Source organism: Bubalus bubalis, chromosome 16 (assembly GCF_019923935.1).
Source record: "Bubalus bubalis isolate 160015118507 breed Murrah chromosome 16, NDDB_SH_1, whole genome shotgun sequence".
Classification (NCBI taxonomy): Eukaryota; Metazoa; Chordata; class Mammalia; order Artiodactyla; family Bovidae; genus Bubalus; species Bubalus bubalis.
The window spans coordinates 8,139,359-8,158,203 of NC_059172.1; the positions used below are offsets into that span (position 1 = coordinate 8,139,359).

General features: G+C 39.0%; 1 protein-coding gene and 1 non-coding gene across 5 annotated transcripts in view; both read left to right on the plus strand.

Moving 5' to 3' along the window:
* The window catches only part of CKAP5 (cytoskeleton associated protein 5), a 103,042-nt gene that overhangs the window by 71,713 nt on the left and 12,484 nt on the right, over window positions 1–18,845 (plus strand). For all 4 annotated transcript variants that reach the window (XM_025266108.2, XM_025266106.2, XM_025266107.2 and 1 more), the window contains exons 23-35: window positions 74–187; window positions 1,226–1,354; window positions 5,805–5,999; window positions 6,378–6,513; window positions 7,720–7,808; window positions 9,873–9,998; window positions 11,281–11,430; window positions 11,739–11,942; window positions 12,150–12,285; window positions 12,707–12,900; window positions 14,093–14,265; window positions 15,444–15,617; window positions 16,135–16,255. In XM_025266108.2, coding sequence (XP_025121893.2) covers window positions 74–187; window positions 1,226–1,354; window positions 5,805–5,999; window positions 6,378–6,513; window positions 7,720–7,808; window positions 9,873–9,998; window positions 11,281–11,430; window positions 11,739–11,942; window positions 12,150–12,285; window positions 12,707–12,900; window positions 14,093–14,265; window positions 15,444–15,617; window positions 16,135–16,255 — 1,941 coding nt within the window. The remainder of the gene's footprint in view (window positions 1–73; window positions 188–1,225; window positions 1,355–5,804; window positions 6,000–6,377; window positions 6,514–7,719; window positions 7,809–9,872; window positions 9,999–11,280; window positions 11,431–11,738; window positions 11,943–12,149; window positions 12,286–12,706; window positions 12,901–14,092; window positions 14,266–15,443; window positions 15,618–16,134; window positions 16,256–18,845) is intronic.
* On the plus strand, window positions 12,392–12,502 carry LOC112579750. Its single transcript, XR_003104086.1, has one exon. It is a non-coding gene; the product is annotated as a small nucleolar RNA SNORD67 (small nucleolar RNA).

An 18,845-nucleotide genomic window follows, 5' to 3' on the forward strand; every position in this document is an offset into this window, starting at 1 on the left:
AGCAGCAGACTTCTGAAACTCTGAACACACCGTGCTGTGATTTGAACATAAGGTGCTGGCTCTTCCCATGCAGGTGCAGCAGACGTTGACTATCCTCCAGCAGTTGGCAGTAGCCATGGGCCCCAACATCAAGCAGCATGTGAAGAACTTAGGAATCCCTATCATCACAGTGCTTGGAGACAGCAAGGTATCCCTGATTCTCTTCACCACAGCTCCATTCTGGAACAGCCAGCCACTACTTAGGCTAAGAATAATCCTTTTCTTATGCATAAGAGTGCATGTAAACAATCTTAAACTTTTTGTAGAGAAGAGACTATTGGAAGGAAAATTATAAAACATTTTTACCTCCCAGGCAGTATTAAGGTGACCACATACCTCGCTTACTAGCTTTGTGACTCTTAGATAAGTTATTTATCTTCTTTGCGGTTCAGTGCTTTATCTGTGGAATTTAATTCTTACAGGATTAAATAAGAGTCTGTACATAAAGTACCTGTATCTGCCTCATATAGTACATACTAAAAAATTGTTGCTATTATGATTATGATATCATTGTTTATTGGTATAAAGAGTGAATAAAAAAAAATTTTATTTTCTACCTTTTCCCCTGAACTACTAGAGTACAGTCTGCTAGTACTTCAGTAAGATATTTGCAGTTGCACAGTCCTAGAATTTGTCTCAATGAAAATTATAAGCTCTTATATGTATCCATAGATTGAATATTTAAATGTCTATTTTTGTGTAATTCATTTAATTTAAGGAATTGGACTATTTTAATATTTTTCATATCATTAAATCCTTATTCTGTGAGTACAAGTTAATATAAAAACAAAATATTCAAATAGTTAATAATTTCAAGCTAACCATTATGAGTTCTCTAACACATAGAATTGCATCCTTTAGCAAATAACCAGGGACATGAGAGTCCCCAGAGGTTCAGGAAACAAAACCTAGGGGTTTATTCCCCTAACATGATATTTTATGCCCAGGTCAATGTTCTGCCTAATTAACTAAGTATAGGATCGTTACAATTTAGAGTTTTAATTTCTACTTTACTTTGGAGTATACCCATAGATCTTGTTGTTTCAGAGAAGATGAAGAATGTTCCAAGTATGTTTATTGTAGATCTGTAGAGAAACCTCTGTTGTTCATGTTTACAAAGAAATACACTTTTCAGTCCTTACCTCCAAGCCATAGTGATAGTTTACTGATTTTCTCCTCTGTTCAGAACAATGTTCGATCCGCTGCCCTAGCAACTGTGAATGCTTGGGCAGAACAGACTGGCATGAAGGAATGGCTGGAGGGGGAAGATCTTTCTGAAGAGCTCAAAAAGGAAAATCCTTTCTTGAGGCAAGAGGTTAGTACTCCAAATATGATGTGCTTTGCTGCTGCTGCTGAGCCTACCTAATAAATATATATGTTGTGGATAGAATGAGTTCCATTATAAAATAGCTAATAAAATGAAACCAAATCCCTGGAGCTTTTTTTATTCATATGCTTTTTTTTCCCCTTTTCATGTGCTTTTTTAGCAATAATTTTCTAAAATTTGTGAAATTTTCTCTTTTCTTCAACTCTTAAATGGTAAAATAAGAGGTTTTAATCATGACATAAAAATGCAGTTCAACATTCAAAAATCTATCAATGCAATCCCATCATACCAGCAGACTAAAGAAAAGTCCTATCAATTGACACAAAAAAAGAATTTGAGAAAATCCAACACCTCTTCATGATAAAAACTCTCAGTAAGTTAGTAATAATACAAGAGAATTACAACTTAAATAAAAAAGCATCTGTAAATGATATTGTTAGTGGTTGAAGACTGAACAGTTTCCCCCTAAGATCAGGAACAAAGCAAGGATGTCCACGTTCACTGTTATTACTCAACATAGAACTTGGAAGTTCTAGTCACTGCAGTAAGACCTGAAAAAAAAGTGAAAGGCATATAGCTGGAAAAAGAATAAATAAAACTATCCCTAATTGCAGATAACATGACTGTCTACATAGAAAATCCCAAGACACCTATAGTAACCAAAATCAATAAATGAGTTCAATAAGATTGCAGGATACAAAATAATCATATTTGACAAAAGTCAAATACATTGAACACATGCAAACTGAAGTTAAAAACAGTACAATGTACAATCACTCCAAAGAAAATGAAACCCTTAGATATATACTTAAAACAAATACAAAATATATATACTGAAAATTACAAAATGTTGATGAAATATTCAAGGAAGACCCAAAGAGATGTTTGTGGATTAGAAGATTTAACATAATAGAAATGTCATTTATGTTCATTTAATGTAATTCCTATCAAAATTCAAGAAAGTTTTTTTTCATAGACAAAGTCAAGGTTATTTTAAAACTTATAGTCTAGCTAAAACAGTCTTGACAAAGGAAAAAAATGCAAAGAACCATTCTACCATGTACTGCTGCTGCTGCTGCTGCTAAGTCGCTTCAGTCGTGTCCGACTCTGTGTGACCCCAGAGACGGCAGCCCACCAGGCTCCCCCGTCCCTGGGATTCTCCAGGCAAGAACACTGGAGTGGGTTGCCATTTCCTTTTCCAAAGTGCATGAAAGTGAAAAGTAAAAGTCAAGTCGCTCAGTCGTGTCCGACTCTTAGCGACCCCATGGACTGCAGCCTACCAGGCTCCTCCATCCATGGGATTTTCCAGGCAAGAGTACTGGAGTGGGGTGCCATTGCCTTCTCCCTACCATGTACTAGAGATTACTAAATTGCTAACATAATCAAGACACTGTGGGGAATTCCCTGGCCGTCCAGTGGTTAGGACTGCATGCTCTCACTGCCACAGGCACAGGTTCAATCCTTGGTTTGAGAATTAAGATCCTGCAAGCCAAGCAGTGTGGTCAGAAAGAAAAAAGACCGTGATTGCAGGGGTAAGGAGGAGGAAGATAGACACAGATAGGTGGAACTGAAGAGGAAACCCAAAATAGACCCACACAAATATGAACAACTAAGTTTGAAGTTACCAAAGTAATGCAGTGGAGGAAGTGTGACCTTTTCAACACGTGATGCCAGAGCAGTTGACATCCAGAGACCAAAAAATTAAACTTTGAACTAAATCGCACATCTTACACCAAAATTAACTCAAAATGGACTATGGACTGAAACATAGGCCATAAAACTATGGAACTTTTAAAGATAACATAGGGGTAAACCTTCAGGATATAGAAGCTCTTCATGCAAAGTATTTGTAAGACTTGACACCAAAACCACAATTTATTAAAGTTAAGAACTCTTACTCTGCCAAAAACCATGTGAAGAACATGAGAAGACAGGCTAGAATGGGAGAAAATATTTGCAAACTCTGTGTCTGATAAAGAATTATCATCAAGAGTGTATATATTAAAAAACTCAAAACTCAACAGTTAAAAAATCTAATTAGAAATTTGGCAAAAGACATAAACAGACATTTCCCTGAAGAGGATTACAGATGGCAAATAAGCCCATGAAAGATGTTCAGGGTTACTGGTCATCAAGGAAATGCAAATTAAAACTACAATGAGATAGACAACTACCAGAATTAACTAAAATTAAAAACTGTGATAACACCAAACATCTACAAGAATGTAGAGAAACTTGAACACTCTCCTGGTAGAAATGTAGAATGATGTAGCCACTCCAGAAAGTAGTTTGGCAGTTTCTTATAAAACTAAACATGTAGTTACTATCAGTTCAGTTCAGTCGCTCAGTCGTGTCCGACTCGGCGACCCCATGAATCGCAGCACGCCAGGCCTCCTTGCCCATCACCAACTCCCGGAGTTCCCCCGAACTCATGTCCATCGAGTCGGTGATGCCATCCAGCCATCTCATCCTCTGTCGTCCCCTTCTCCTCCTGCCCCCGATCCCTCCCAGCATCAGGGTCTTTTCCAATGAGTCAACTCTTCACATGAGGTGGCCAAAGTACTGGAGTTTCAGCTTTAGCATCACTCCTTCCAATGAACACCCAGGACTGATCTCCTTTAGGATGGACTGGTTGGATCTCCTTGCAGTCCCAGGGACTCGCAAGAGTCTTCTCCAACATCACAGTTGAAAAGCATCAATTCTTCGGCGCTCAACTTTCTTCACAGTCCAACTCTCACATCCATACATGACCACTGGAAAAACCATAGCCTTGACTAGACGGACCTTTGTTGGCAAAATAATGTCTCTGCTTTTGAATATGCTATCTAGGTTGGTCATAACTTTCCTTCCAAGGAGTAAGCGTCTTTTAATTTCATGGCTGCAATCACCATCTGCAGTGATTTTGGAGCCCCAAAAATAAAGTCTGACACTGTTTCCACTGTTTGCCGATCTATTTCCCATGAAGTGATGGGGTCAGATGCCATGATCTTCGTTTTCTGAATGTTGAGCTTTAAGCCAACTTTTTCACTCTCCTCTTTCACTTTCATCAAGAGGCTTTTGAGTTCCTCTTCACTTTCTGCCATAAGGGTGGTGTCATCTGCATATCTGAGGTTATTGATATTTCTCCCAGCAATCTTGATTCCAGCTTGTGCTTCTTCCAGCCCAGCATTTCTCATGATGTACTCTGCATGTAAGTTAAATAAGCAGGTTGACAATATACAGCCTTGATGTACTCCTTTTCCTATTTGGAACCAGTCTGTTGTTCCATATATGACCCAACAAATCTTGAGCAGTTATTCCAGAAAAAAGAAAATTTATGTTTATACAAAAGCCTATAACAAATGTTCATAGCAACTAATTCAAAATAGCCAAAATCTGGAAACAGATATCTTTCAACAAGTGAATGTTTAAACGAACTATTATATATCCATATATGTAATACTGTTCAGCAATAAAAGAAATAAATCACTGATACATGCAACAAGTCAGTTAAATATCCAAGGAATTGTGCTGAGTGACAAAGCCAGTACCAAACAGTTCCATATTATTTATGATTCCATTTAGATAACTTTGAAATCTTGTGATTTAGAAATAGATGACAGATTAATAGTTGCCAGAGATTAGAGAGGAGGAGGAGGAGGAGGGACGTGAGTGTGGTTATAAAAAGGCAACATGTGGGATTCTTGGGATGGAACTATTCAAAATTTTGACAGTGGTGGTGGATACATTAACACATGGTAAAATTGTAGAGAACTAAATATACACACATACACAAATGAGAAAAAGTCCAACTGGAACAATCTAATCAGTGGATTGTATCAATGTCAGAATCCTGGTGGTTATAGTTTCATAAAGGGCTGCTGTTGGAGGAAATGGAATAAAGAGTGCATGGGATCTCTCTGTATTATTTCTTAGAAGTGCATGTGAAACTGCAATCATCTGGATAAATATTTCAATTAAAAATAAATACAAATATGAATTATTTTAGAGGTATAGGAAAAAACTTTCTTATGTGAGGCAGAAAACAGAAGTCCTGGTAGAACTTGTCATCTTCTGATCAAATAAATATTTTGGATCTTCTCTCACTAAATAGTTCTTAGAATTAAAAAAAAAAAGAAATGTGAAAGTTTTTCTTCTTTAAAATTCAATCAGTTCAGTTCAGTTGCTCAGTCGTGTCCGACTCTTTATTTAGAACAATTAAAACTTTATAGCTTAATGCTCAAATATGGTCCAAAAAACTTTGTCCTTATTTTAACTGATTGTCAGCATTGCAAATTTATTATTTCATTGAACAAGAAAATAACTGATTTCATATTGGAAAATTATAGTGTGAGAACTAATTCAGTGTTTGGCCCTGATGAAATCATTAAGCTTAAGATCAGAAATAATAACAGTTTTCTATACAAATTATGTAACTGGTCTTTACTTCTTTTGACAGCTTCTGGGCTGGCTGGCTGAGAAACTACCGACTCTCCGTTCCACCCCCACAGACCTTATCCTTTGTGTTCCCCAGCTCTATTCCTGCCTTGAGGACCGCAATGGAGACGTGCGAAAGAAGGCCCAGGATGCCTTGCCGTTCTTCATGATGCACTTAGGATATGAGAAAATGGCCAAGGCTACTGGGAAACTAAAAGTACTTCTGCTTGTTATTGCTGCTGTTAAAAGCCATTAGAAAAATAATGAACATGAATTTATAGAGGCAAAAGATCATATTACCTCCTATGAGTTTCAACTTGAAATCCCAATGAGAGCACAGATCAAATATTTAGTAGTGTAGAACTTCTAAGGAATCTGCTGGCTTTGCAGGGATGAAAATTGTGACCTTCTAGAATGGCAGCTAACTTAATGTGACTTCATAATGTGTTACTTCTCTTGCACTATGTGCTGCCTCCCTTCATTGGTATTTCAAAACCAGGAGCTCAAAGATTGGTTTGACAGCAGATCTGTTAGTGAGCATAGTATGGGTATATCGTTTCTGTGGCCTCTCACCTCTATTATATTGTCTCCCTAGCCAACTTCTAAAGATCAGGTGTTGGCCATGTTAGAGAAAGCCAAAGCTAACATGCCAGCCAAGCCCACTGCACCTGCTAAAGCAACATCCAAACCAGTGGGAGGGTCAGCTCCAGCCAAATTCCAGCCTGCCTCAGGTAACTTTATTTTGAATGGGTTATAGGGGAATTAAAACAGCCGAGGGAACTCTTAAAGAAATCCAACCTTCGTTTTTAAATCATGGTTTCTCATGGCTTAGATCCCAAGCCTTCCCTCCAACTCCTCAAATTGCCTGTTTTCTGCCAGTAACTGTGCTGAGGGTTTGAAGATAAGTAACTTGATTTCCAGCTCCAAAAAGCAGTTTTGGAATAGCACAGTGGAATACTCCAGAAAGCAAGTGCTCAATTTTTAAGGTTTCCATAACTATTTTCTGCTATTGGATATTATAGTTGAAAGGGGAATTGGGGCCATCTAGCTGAATCTCCTTTATTAACAGACAGGGAATACCAAAGATTAAGTGACTTGCACAGGGCCAAACAGCCAGTCAGTGTCTGAACCAGCAGAGGACTCTGCCTCCTTATTCACAAATGAGTTCTCGTTCCCTTGCACTTGTCTGTTTGCTGATCGATTCTAATATCTACTGAATTCTCTGGCAGTCCAGTGGTTAGGACTCCATACTTCCACTGAAGCAAGGGGTACTGGTTCAATCCCCACTGGTCACAACAACAACAAAAAAAGCAGCATTCAAATATTTATTCAACTTTGTCAAGGAAAAATTCTTGACTTCTTCATCCTAATGTTAAAATTCCATAACATAAACAGAACACTAACCTGTAACCACTGCTCTTCTAGACTTAGTGCTTAAACAAAGCAATAATCTGTTTAGTGGGGTGCTAAAAAGTTAGAAAGTTTACATGTGTAAAATTGTTAGTATCAAAGTGTATATTCAGTTATAACATATACTGGAATCTTGTTATTGGTATATATGATTTCCTGTAGTTTCAAAGGTGATAAACCCTTCTCTTATCCGTCTAGCAAAAAGGTAGACAGATTTAATTGCTATTAATTGCTTAAAATTAATTAATCAATTTTTAATTGCTATTTAGAAAATAGTTTTTAAACTGCAGTTTAAGTGTTGATAAAGCAGATGTAGATTTTCTGAACTAATTTCATGAGGTTGTGCTTAAAGAGGAAATTGTGGAGAAAAAAAGATTAGGGGAAAAAAATCTAATTAAAAACACTTTAGAAAGGGATACATTTAAAACTGTAGGCTTTCTCACCATCATTATATTTTGAACCTGCTCAGAATATAGTGATATTAGTTAAAGTTTGTGTTTACAGTATGTGTTTTTATTTTCTCAAAGCACCTGCTGAAGATTCTGTTTCTGGCACTGTAGACTCCAAGCCTGATGCGAAAAAGGCCAAGGCTCTAGGAGTTTCCTCTAAAACAAAGGTATGTTAACTCTGCAGCTTAAGTGTAGAGTTTCTTTTAAATATTTCTTTACACTAAGTCATTCTTTTAAGAAATACACTACATATGAAGGGATATTATCTATGAAGTGCTTGTACAGCTTTCTGTGGCTGACTTTTAATGATGCTATGAAACAGAGGCATCCTGTTCTCAAGAGCTACTGCAAAGGTTTCTGTCATCCGGGTCTTTGGGGGAGATTTTCAGTAGTAAGCAACTTCCTTCACATTTGGCTGTTAAGTCATCATACAACAAAGTGTTCTAATTATATTCAAAGGACCTTCTGTCCCCACACCAGTGAGATTTGATGGATCACCAGTCCTTTTAGCATGCATGCAGAATTGAACAGTTTAAAGAAATGTTTTCAAATGCTCAGCCTTAAATATCCTTGGGTGTCTTTTCATTTAATTAAGTTTTTTAATCACAGTAAATTGTCATCAATTTCTGTATCAAGATTCAGAGCATGTCACTGTATTCAGAGTATTGACTGTTTTATATTTACAAAAGGGAAATTGCAGAACTGTGCAATCAATAATAAATCTAGAGAAAACTATTAACTATATGTAACTGATGAAAATGTGTCAGTGGAGGACATGTTTTATTATCCAGTACATTTATTGTTATATCCCCATTATTGAAGGGCCGTCCTATGGCCGTTCTTCTAACTATTAATTACTCATTTTCCTTCCCTGTGCTTGGGTCCTTCAATTCAGTGAGTTAATTTAAATGGGTAATTATCTTCCAAACTGTCCAGTGAAACTGTTCTTTTCCTGTCCTCCTCCCTCTCCTCATCCCATGTTTAACAAGTGCTGATTTTACTTCTTTGATCACAAGTGCTTTAAAGTAGTTTTTGATTCTATTCTTAATGCCACTTTTTTTTCAGACTTTTGCAGTTTAGGAAGCAATTGGACATAACTCATCTATTTGTTTTGACTAAATGGCTTCAGTCTTTGAAAGAGAAATGCTGGCCTACTGGAAATAGCAGACTTTTGCTGCATTTATTATAATAATAATTCCAGTAATGAAATTCAGATTTTACCTTAAATATGTATACTATATGTTCACAGTTTCTTTCCATCTGATACAAAGATTCTAAATCTTGGATTATTTTTAAGAGCCACTTTAGTAACTTAAGTATTTAAAATGTTTCAGCAGTTTTCTCTAGAAGCAGGTTCTCAAAGTGTCTTCAGTTAGAATGACGTGATAGAGATTTTATATGCAGAGAAACAGAAGAGCTTTCTCAACTAAGTGGTATTAAATGTGTGACTGCCATTCACTTCAGTTCAGTTCAGTCGCTCAGTTGTATCCAACTATTTGCGACCCCGTGAACTGCAGCGCGCCAGGCCTCCCTGTCCATCACCAACTCCCGGAGTCCACCCAAACCCATGTCCATTGAGTCGGTGATGCCATCCAACCATCTCATTCTCTGTCATCCCCTTCTCCTCCTGCCCTCAATCTTTCCCAGCATCAGGGTCTTTTCAGATGAGTCAGCTCTTCGCATCAGGAGGCCAAAGTATTGGGGTTTCAGCTTCAGATCAGTCCTTCCAATGAACACCCAGGACTGATCTCCTTTAGGATGGACTGGCTGGATCTCCTTGCAGTCCAAGGGACTCTCAAGAGTCTTCTCCAACACCACAGTTGAAAAGCATCAATTCTTCGGCGCTCAGCTTTCTTTATAGTCCAACTCTCACATCCACACATGACTACTGGAAAAATCATAGCTTTATATGTCACTTATCTCTCAATTCTTTTTAAAGAATTGTCCAGTAAACAAAAATAACTTGTGACTCAGACCTTTGATAGAGCTTTTCCAACCATATCACGTGCCAGCACAAGCGCTAACCAACAGCTGCTTAAGCCTGTTGTCAGAAACATTTCTAGAAAACCTGTACACAAACATATCAAATGCAAGATTCTGTTCATTAGTTTCTTTCATTTGGAATATGATAAAGATGTCTGGTTTACATGGCACCCTTTTAATAGGCAGCAACAGTGAATCCTAAGGAGTAGTAATCTGTCTAATCAGTATCCCCTGCACCTTGGTTGTAGACTGCACAAGGAAAGAAAGTTCCGAGCAAAACCAGCTTAAAGGAGGATGAAGACAAATCCGGTCCTATTTTTATTGTTGTTCCAAATGGAAAGGAGCAAAGGATGAAAGATGAGAAAGGACTAAAGGTAAGGAAAGAATTAAAATCTTCAGGAAGTTTTTGCTTGTTTTTGCTTTGTTTTATAATCAAGAATTAAAGTTTATGTCTGAAATTCGTATCATTGTGAAATATCTAATAAATCTTTTGCTTGTGAATTATATCTTGTTTCTCTAAGAATACATTATGGAAGTATTAAATCCTACAGCATTAATTCCTACCAGAGAAACTATGGAATGGAGCTGTTGCCTTTTTGTCTCCGAGTAGAAAGAAGTAGAAGTTTTAGGGGGGGTTGGTGGGTTTGTGGGGTTTTTATTTTGTTTAGAATCAAAGACTGGAAAGTAGTCATTGATTTTTATCAATTAACGCATATGTAATATGCCACTCCTTTAATCTTTCTTGTACCTGATACCTTAAAAGATAGGTTTGATAACTATATATGGCTAGTTCAGTAATTTATCTTTTGATGTTTTGGTTTTTTTAATCAGTTAAAATTTTTTTCAAAACATAATTTTTTAAAAATTCAAATTGCAATAAAAGTACAGAAAGTATGAGAAGCATATCTCCTACTCCAGTCTCCCTGAACAGGGAAAATACCAGTTTTTTAATTTATTACTCTAAAAATAATAATATTCCGTTCCTATACAATCACATATGTATAAATACTTAGCTTTCCTTATACACAAGTGGTGGGAACATACCATACTCTTTGTTCTGAATCTTACTTTTTTCTTTTAATGGTATTTGAAATACTGTCTTGAAGATTGTTCCATTGTACACATATGTGCTTTCAGTTTATTGGTACATCGTATGTGTGCACCTGTCTTTACAGGTACACATACCTCAACCCACTATGTTAAACGTTATAAGTTGCTTCTAGTATTTGCTCTTATAAACTATACTGCCATAAGCATCTTTGAATGTCAATTTGTGCATGTATGTAAGTATATTTATAATAAATGCCTAGACTAGTATGTACATTAAAATTTTTTTATACACATTTCAAATTTTCCCTTTATTAAAATTATGACAACAGTATTCACCATGTTATACAATAACAGAGCATCGATTTTTCTAGTAAAAATTGCTGAAAATTCTATTCCTAAAAGATTTTCAGGATTAAGCTTCCAGAGTATGACAGATTGAAAGTGCACTTTGCATTCATATTTAATTACAAATTAATCTTGGTGAATTTTAAAATATCCTATTAAATTGATACCTGCAGCTGCTTAAAATAGAATGTCTCTGTGCATTTCAGTTGAACCCCTTACAGCCCCTTTCACTGTTCGTTTTTTTGTTTGTTTGTTTTTCAGGTATTAAAGTGGAATTTTACTACTCCACGGGATGAATACATTGAGCAGTTAAAAACTCAGATGTCTAGCTGTGTGGCTAAATGGTTACAAGATGAGATGTTTCACTCAGACTTTCAGCATCATAACAAGGCCCTTGCTGTCATGGTTGATGTAAGTTTGCAACAAAATAAATGGGCGTGAATCTTGGAAGTGTGAAAATACTGAGCTCTGTGAAATAATCAGAAGTTTGCATGACTTAGAAGGAACTAGAATATACCATGTTCTCTGTTCTTACAGCTTTCTTATTATCTGATTGAATAAATGACTACATGTCTATAATTTGGGGTCTTAAATGGAGAGTTAAAAAATCTATCATTTTTTTTTTTGGACTGTAGTAAAATTTAAGAGTTAATTGCCTAATAGAAATTAAATTTTTATACAGTCTAATTTGTGGGGGTTCTGTATTGTTTTGTTTCAAGCACTTGGAGAGTGAAAAGGAGGGTGTCATTGGTTGCCTGGATCTTATCTTAAAATGGGTTACGTTGCGGTTTTTTGACACCAATACAAGCGTCCTCATGAAAACCCTAGAATATTTAAAATTGCTCTTCACCCTGCTAAGTGATGAGGAATATCATCTTACTGAGAATGAAGCATCTTCCTTCATCCCCTATCTCATCCTCAAGGTAATGCATTGTTCTCACTCTGGAAGATTACTCAAGTTTCCAGCTACGTCAGTTCCTGTATTTTTATTCCCTCTCCCGTCTTCCATCTGTTGTATGATGATAACCTTCCACCACTCATTTTCTTCTTTCAAGATGTAGTAACACATAGGGGGTGCCTTTGCTACTCAGACAGTGCCTCACTTTATTATTATTTTCCTTGTTGATCAGGTTGGAGAACCAAAGGATGTCATTCGTAAAGATGTCCGTGCCATCCTGAACCGGATGTGCCTTGTCTACCCAGCCAGCAAGATGTTCCCTTTCATCATGGAAGGAACCAAATCCAAAAACTCCAAGCAGAGAGCAGGTAAAGCAACTATTGATGGATGCCTATGTCTGCAACAGTGACCTCTCAAAGAAGTAGTTTATAGAGGAACCAGGAAATTTCTTGGTTCCAGCCTTCTGATTTGGACTGTGAGAGTGATGAGTTGCACACTGGTGGAGCCACAGTATCAGGTGATACAGGCACCACCCAGTACCTCCCTGGTGACAAAATCAAGTGCACAGGGGCCATCTGACTCACAGGCATCCCTTCTAGGAGTACTTGCTACAGCACCATTGTTTCATTGTATATTTTGTAGATGGCAGTAAACAAGAAGAAATTCAAGAGAGAGCCAGAGTAAGACTTGAGCCCTTCATGTATTCCAAGGGAAATGTATCCAGTAAAGATAGGTCTTTGTGCCAAATGTGTGTTGAGTGTCCTTAATCTAGCCTTTCTTCCCCATCAGAGTGCCTGGAAGAACTGGGGTGTCTGGTCGAGTCCTATGGCATGAATGTTTGCCAACCAACCCCAGGAAAAGCCTTAAAGGAGATAGCGATTCACATAGGAGACCGTGACAATGCTGTGCGCAATGCTGCGCTCAACACCATCGTCACGGTGTACAATGTACACGGGGATCAAGTGTTCAAGCTGATTGGAACCGTGAGTCACTTTTCTCTGAACATTTTCAGCATGTTGTGAATTGAAAGATCATGTAGGTGACAAATTTCGTCCCATCTCAACTCTTTAAGTTTTTACCACTTTTTATTAAAACTCAACCTCTTGATACGTCTTGAAATCCATATAAACCCTTGACGGCGCATCCGATTACTTTAGGACACTTAAGGCTGTATTGTACTGGAAGTTAGATTTTCTTTCTGAGCATTCCCCTCTTACCAATTTGCTTTAGATGAAAACTATTTTTGGATCAAGAAATGTAAGCTAGTCTGGGAATTTAAGTTGTGCCTGGCAATCTCCTTGATAATTTTTACTGCATTTATTTTTTAGTGAACAAGTACTTATGTATAATGTGGATTCTGATACCTGTCAGATCAAAAGGGTCTTGAGCCATGAGCCAGACTCTCCAAACATAGAAGGTTCTGTTTTTGACTCCTGAGTTCCTCTGAGCCAATCATTACCGTGACTGGACCTGTTCTTCACTCTAGTTACCTCTTAGTAGCACATATATTTACCCTATGCTTGTATATTTTTATTTACATTTATCTCATTTAATCCTCACTATGAGGCCAGTGAAGGAGATAAAGCAGATGGGAATTTTACAGATGACCAAAAGTGAAGCTTCTTGCCCGTAGTCACACCACTAGTTTAGTGGTGATACCACAAAAATGAGGAAGTTTTGTTTAATTCTTGACTTTTTTATTTGTATTTATTCATGGGGCCTTTCCTTTTGTATCCTTTCCTTGTTTCATATCTTCTCTTACTAAAGCAAGTCAGGTTGTAGCAGCAGTTCATTTTAAAGTATAGGTAGTGTTTGAAAGTGAACATACCCTAACCTAGGAGATTCTGTTTGCTTCAGCATGAAAATGGAAATTAATTCTTGGGTCTTCCAATTATATAAAGATTATATGAGGTTTTTGGGCTTCCCTCGTAGCTCACTCAGTAAAGAATCTGCCTGCAATGCAGGAAACCTGGGAGGATCCCCTGGAGAAGGAAATGGCAACGCATTCCAGTATTCTTGCCTGGAGAATCCCATGGACAGAGGAGCCTGGTGGGCTACAGTCCATGGGGTCATAAGAGTCGGACACGACTTAGTGACTAAACCACCATATGACGTTTTTAATTCTCTGAAATTCTAGTAGAGAGGTGAGTTAATAAATATGGATTCTATTAACAGCTTTCTGAAAAAGATATGAGCATGCTTGAGGAGAGGATTAAGCGGTCAGCAAAAAGGCCTTCGGCTGCACCAATAAAACAGGTGGAAGAGAAACCTCAGCGCACGCAGAGCATAAGCTCCAACACCAACATGCTGCGCAAGGGACCAGCTGAGGACATGTCCTCCAAACTCAAGTATGTGGGTTGAGATGCTTGTCGGAGGGTATTTCTGTGGACTTGGCCTCTGTGTGCTCAGAGCTTATCCTATAACATAATCTTGAGTTCTTGTAGCCATTATCATGCATGACACAGTGTCTGGGTATATGTCTTGTAACCAAATGTTTAATCCTTCAGTCTTCATTGTCTTTGTCTCAAAACCACTTCTAAATAGTCTTGTGCCTTCTTTCACTGCTTTTCCGTGGACAGAATTATGTATCGCACTTATAGGATGTAAGTACTGCCTGCTAATTTCTCATTAGCAGGGCTCTTATATCTTTCTAACTTCTGACTTGGATTCATCCCCTCTGGAGGGCTACTGGTGTAGAGTTTATAACCAGGGTGGAGGGTGTCCAAGTGGCCACGAGTCAAGCCTTCCCTGAAAGTCCACTGGCTAGCAGAAGTGTCAGCTCAATGTCATGTGGCCAAAGCGTTGGTTCACCTTCTTCCTTGTGTAATGTTTGGTCATGCACAGGTTCCTATTCTTCTCATAAAGCTGAGTAAAATGCATGCAACCAAGAATTGGCTTAGGGACTCAAAAAACTGCCTTCTAAGCAAGACAAATCTATTTTGGGTCATATCATGAGTATAATTTTAACCAATTTGAATTTGGAAACTGAATATCTACTGCTTAGATGTAATGCTGGTCCCAGCTCGTCAAGAGTGAATATTCCTAAAAAGAGTTGATTGTCCCTGAAGTATAAAATTTATTGAACACTGCATGGGATGATGCTTGTAATTAGAAAAACATAAACACTGGTTAAATTGGTGGAAAAGATCCAGGCAGTCTAGATATTTCTTAGGTTTTTTCCCAGAAGTCGTGACCTTTGAGTCAATATAAATATTCTTTTATTATTTACTGCTGCAACTGGAATAGCAGTACAAGGTTGGTTGGCTCTAGTGAACTAGAGAGAATACTTATAACTTGGCAGTACTGTAAGTACACGGTAATCTACTCTCTCAGGATATTCATGAACCAGCGTTGTTGCCCATTGAAGACACTTGCTTAAAGGCAAGGATTTAAATCATTCAGGGGGGCTGAAACCAGAAGTTGAACATCTGTCTTGCAGCTTTGGGGCGGTTGGCAGTGCTCCTCTTGCCCTTAGGTTCAGAAGTCTCTTTCTTTTAGTTCAGGAGCCTCCTTTTGCTTCCCTTAGCCAAGCCCGGAGCATGAGTGGGCATCCTGAGGCAGCCCAGATGGTTCGCCGAGAATTCCAGCTGGACCTAGATGAGATTGAGAATGACAGTGGTACAGTGCGGTGTGAAATGCCAGAACTTGTTCAGCACAAACTGGATGACATTTTTGAACCAGTACTTATTCCTGAGCCCAAGTAAGTTAACCCATTTAAATATAAGCAGTTTGTGATCATTGGAGTGTACATATTAAAAAGAGTTCTCTGTGCAATTAGAACTTATTAGAATAGATTCAGTTTAGTTCAGTTGCTCAGTTGTGTCTGACTCTTTGCGACCCCATGGACTGCAGCACTCCAGGCCTCCCTGTCCATCACCAACTCCCGGAGTTTACTCAAACTCATGTCCATTGAGTCGGTGATGCCATCCAACCATCTCATCCTCTCTTGGCCCCTTCTCCTCCTGCCCTCAATCTTTCCCAGCATCAGGGTCTTTTCATATGAGTCAGTTCTTCGCATCAGGTGGCCAAAGTGTTGGAGTTTCAGCTTCAGCATCAGTCCTTCCAATGAATATTCAGGACTGATTTCCTTTAGAATAGGTTACTATCTGGCTAATAGTGGTTCCTTACTGAAACATGGATCTAGTGGGGAATCGCATAATTCCACTCAATAGGATACCTTGTAATAATTGAATGTTTTCCTTTGCTCTGCTCTCTAGGATCCGGGCTGTTTCTCCACACTTTGATGATATGCACAGTAATACAGCATCCACAATCAATTTTATTATCTCCCAAGTAGCCAGTGGTGACATCAACACAAGCATCCAAGCTCTGACACAGGTAATGGTGGCATTGCCGTGACGGTAATTCCGCGGACGGCTGTGGCAGCGGTGGCTGCACACTGAGCGCAGTGTTAGGGCAGGCAGGCAGTGTTCAGGGCCGGCCTGACGAGGAAGGCGCACGGGGCCGCTCAGACATCACGTGCTGCACAGAGCACGTGGAGAGAGCTTGCTCTATCGAAAGTGAAAGTGAAGTCGCTCAGTCGTGTCCGACTCTTTGCAACCCCGTGGACTGTAGCCTATCAGGCTCTTCCGTCCATGGGATTTTCCAGGCAAGAGTGCTGGAGTGGATTGCCATTTCCTTCTCCAGGGGATCTTCCTGACCCAGGAATCGAACCTGGGTCTCCCGCATTGCAGGCAGACACTTTACCGTCTGAGCCACCAGGGAAGCTCTATAGGGTAGAGCTCTAATAGAGCCTTGCTTTTTACAACTGCATTCTTTCACCTGAGGCTGGAACATAGCAATGGGTAGTAACCAGCTTTCATGGAGCTTTCTTAGATTTTAGTGGACAGAGACAAACACAAACTATCAATAGTAACTACTGTGCAAATAAAACTCAAATGGGGTGATGGGAGAGAGGGAACTAAGTACTGGTTACTTAGATGGGTAGTTGGGCTTCAAGCAGAGGACAGCTAGTACAAAAGCTCTAGAGTAGGAATGACCTTGGTGTGCTCACAAACCGTACACGCCAGTGTGCCTGGAACAGAGGTGGCAAGAGGGAGAACGGTACAGGATGAAGTGTGAAGGGTGGAAGAGACCAGGTCATATAGAGCTGTAAAAGCCCTGGGGTGAGTTGTGTGGATTTTCAGTGTTATCAGAAGTCATTAGAGACTTTTGAGCAAAGAGAAACTACGTGTTTTTTAAAAATCGTTCTCTTCTTCCTCTGCTTCCCTTTCCTAATGATCCAGTCATAAAGCCAGGAGGAGGGTAACACAAGGAAGGCACCTACCTTGTAGCTCGGGGTGGGAGTGGAGAGTCACAGTGGCTCTACTCACTCCACTCACTCCAGTGTGAGGGTCTCCAAGCCCGAATGTTGTGAGGAGGCTGTCATTTGGGAGGGATGACGCAGAGCCAAAGCCAGAAGAAGACATCCATGGGGGGAGCTGACATGGCGTGGTATTAAGACGCCCCAGGCAGGGTGAAGAGGATATTCCTGTGTGGTGGAGGGGAGCAGGGCAGCACGTGGGTGGCTCAGAATGGGGACTCGGAGCCCAAACAGTGGAGGTTGGCCTGGGGAAGGGCTTGTGGCAGAGATGGGAGATTGGTTACATATAAAGGGATTGGTCAAATAAATATAATAAGGAAAATGGGGGCCAGAGAAGGGTGATAAAATATGGAAGCCCAAGGAAAGAAAATGAACTCTGCTATTCGACTGGAATTAGATGTGTCAGTATGAACTCATGGTTTTCGATATACAGATACAGAAATAAATGTCAATGTAAATGTATGTGCCTATGTATATATGTGGTGTATAATAAATGTATGTTACAGATAATATGCTTATATAGGTATATAATACCTATCCAGAATACTTAAGAACTCCTATAACTCATTGACAAAAAAAAACAAAACCCAGTTCAAAAAGTGGCAAAGGACATGAACAGACATTTCTCTAAAGACAGTATACAAATGGCAAATAAGCAAGTAAAAAGATGCTCACCATCATTAGTCATCAGGGAACATAGATCAAAACCACAATGAGTTACTACTTCACAGCCATTAGAATTTTGTTTTTTAATGGAAAATAGCAAATGTTTGTCACAATATGCAGAAACTGGAACCTGAGTGTATTGCTGGTGGAAACATAAAGTACTATAACCATTGTGGAAACTAGTTTAGTGGTTTCTCAAAAAGTTAAATATAGAATTAGAATAAGATCCTCAGATCCCCTCCTAGAAAGCAGAGATTCAAACAAATACTTATGCTCCAAAGTTCACAGCATCGTTATTGACAATAGCCAGAAGGTGGAAACAGTTCAAGTGTCCATCAACAGATGAATGAATAAACAAAATTGGGTGTGTGTATATATATATACACACACACACATATATATACATTTCATTGTGTATATATATATATATACACATTATATAGAAGGAAAGTTATGACCAACCTAGATAGCATATTGAAAAGCAGAGACATTGCTTTGCCAACAAAGGTTTGTCTAGTCAAGGCTATGGTTTTTCCAGTGGTCATGTATGGATGTGAGAGTTGGACTGTGAAGAAAGCTGAGCGCCGAAGAATTGATGCTTTTGAACTGTGGTGTTGGAGAAGACTCGAGAGTCCCTTGGACTGCAAGGAGATCCAACCAGTCCATTCTGAAGATCAGCCCTGAGATTTCTTTGGAAGGAATGATACTAAAGCTGAAACTCCAGTACTTTGGCCACCTCATGTGAAGAGTTGACTCATTGGAAAAGATCCTGATGCTGGGAGGGACTGGGGGCAAGAGAAGGGGACGACAGAGGATGAGATGGCTGGATGGCATCACGGACTCGATGGACGTGAGTTTGAGTGAACTCTGGGAGTTGATGATGGACAGGGAGGGAGGCCTGGTGTGCTGTGATTCATGGGGTCGCAGAGTCGGACACGA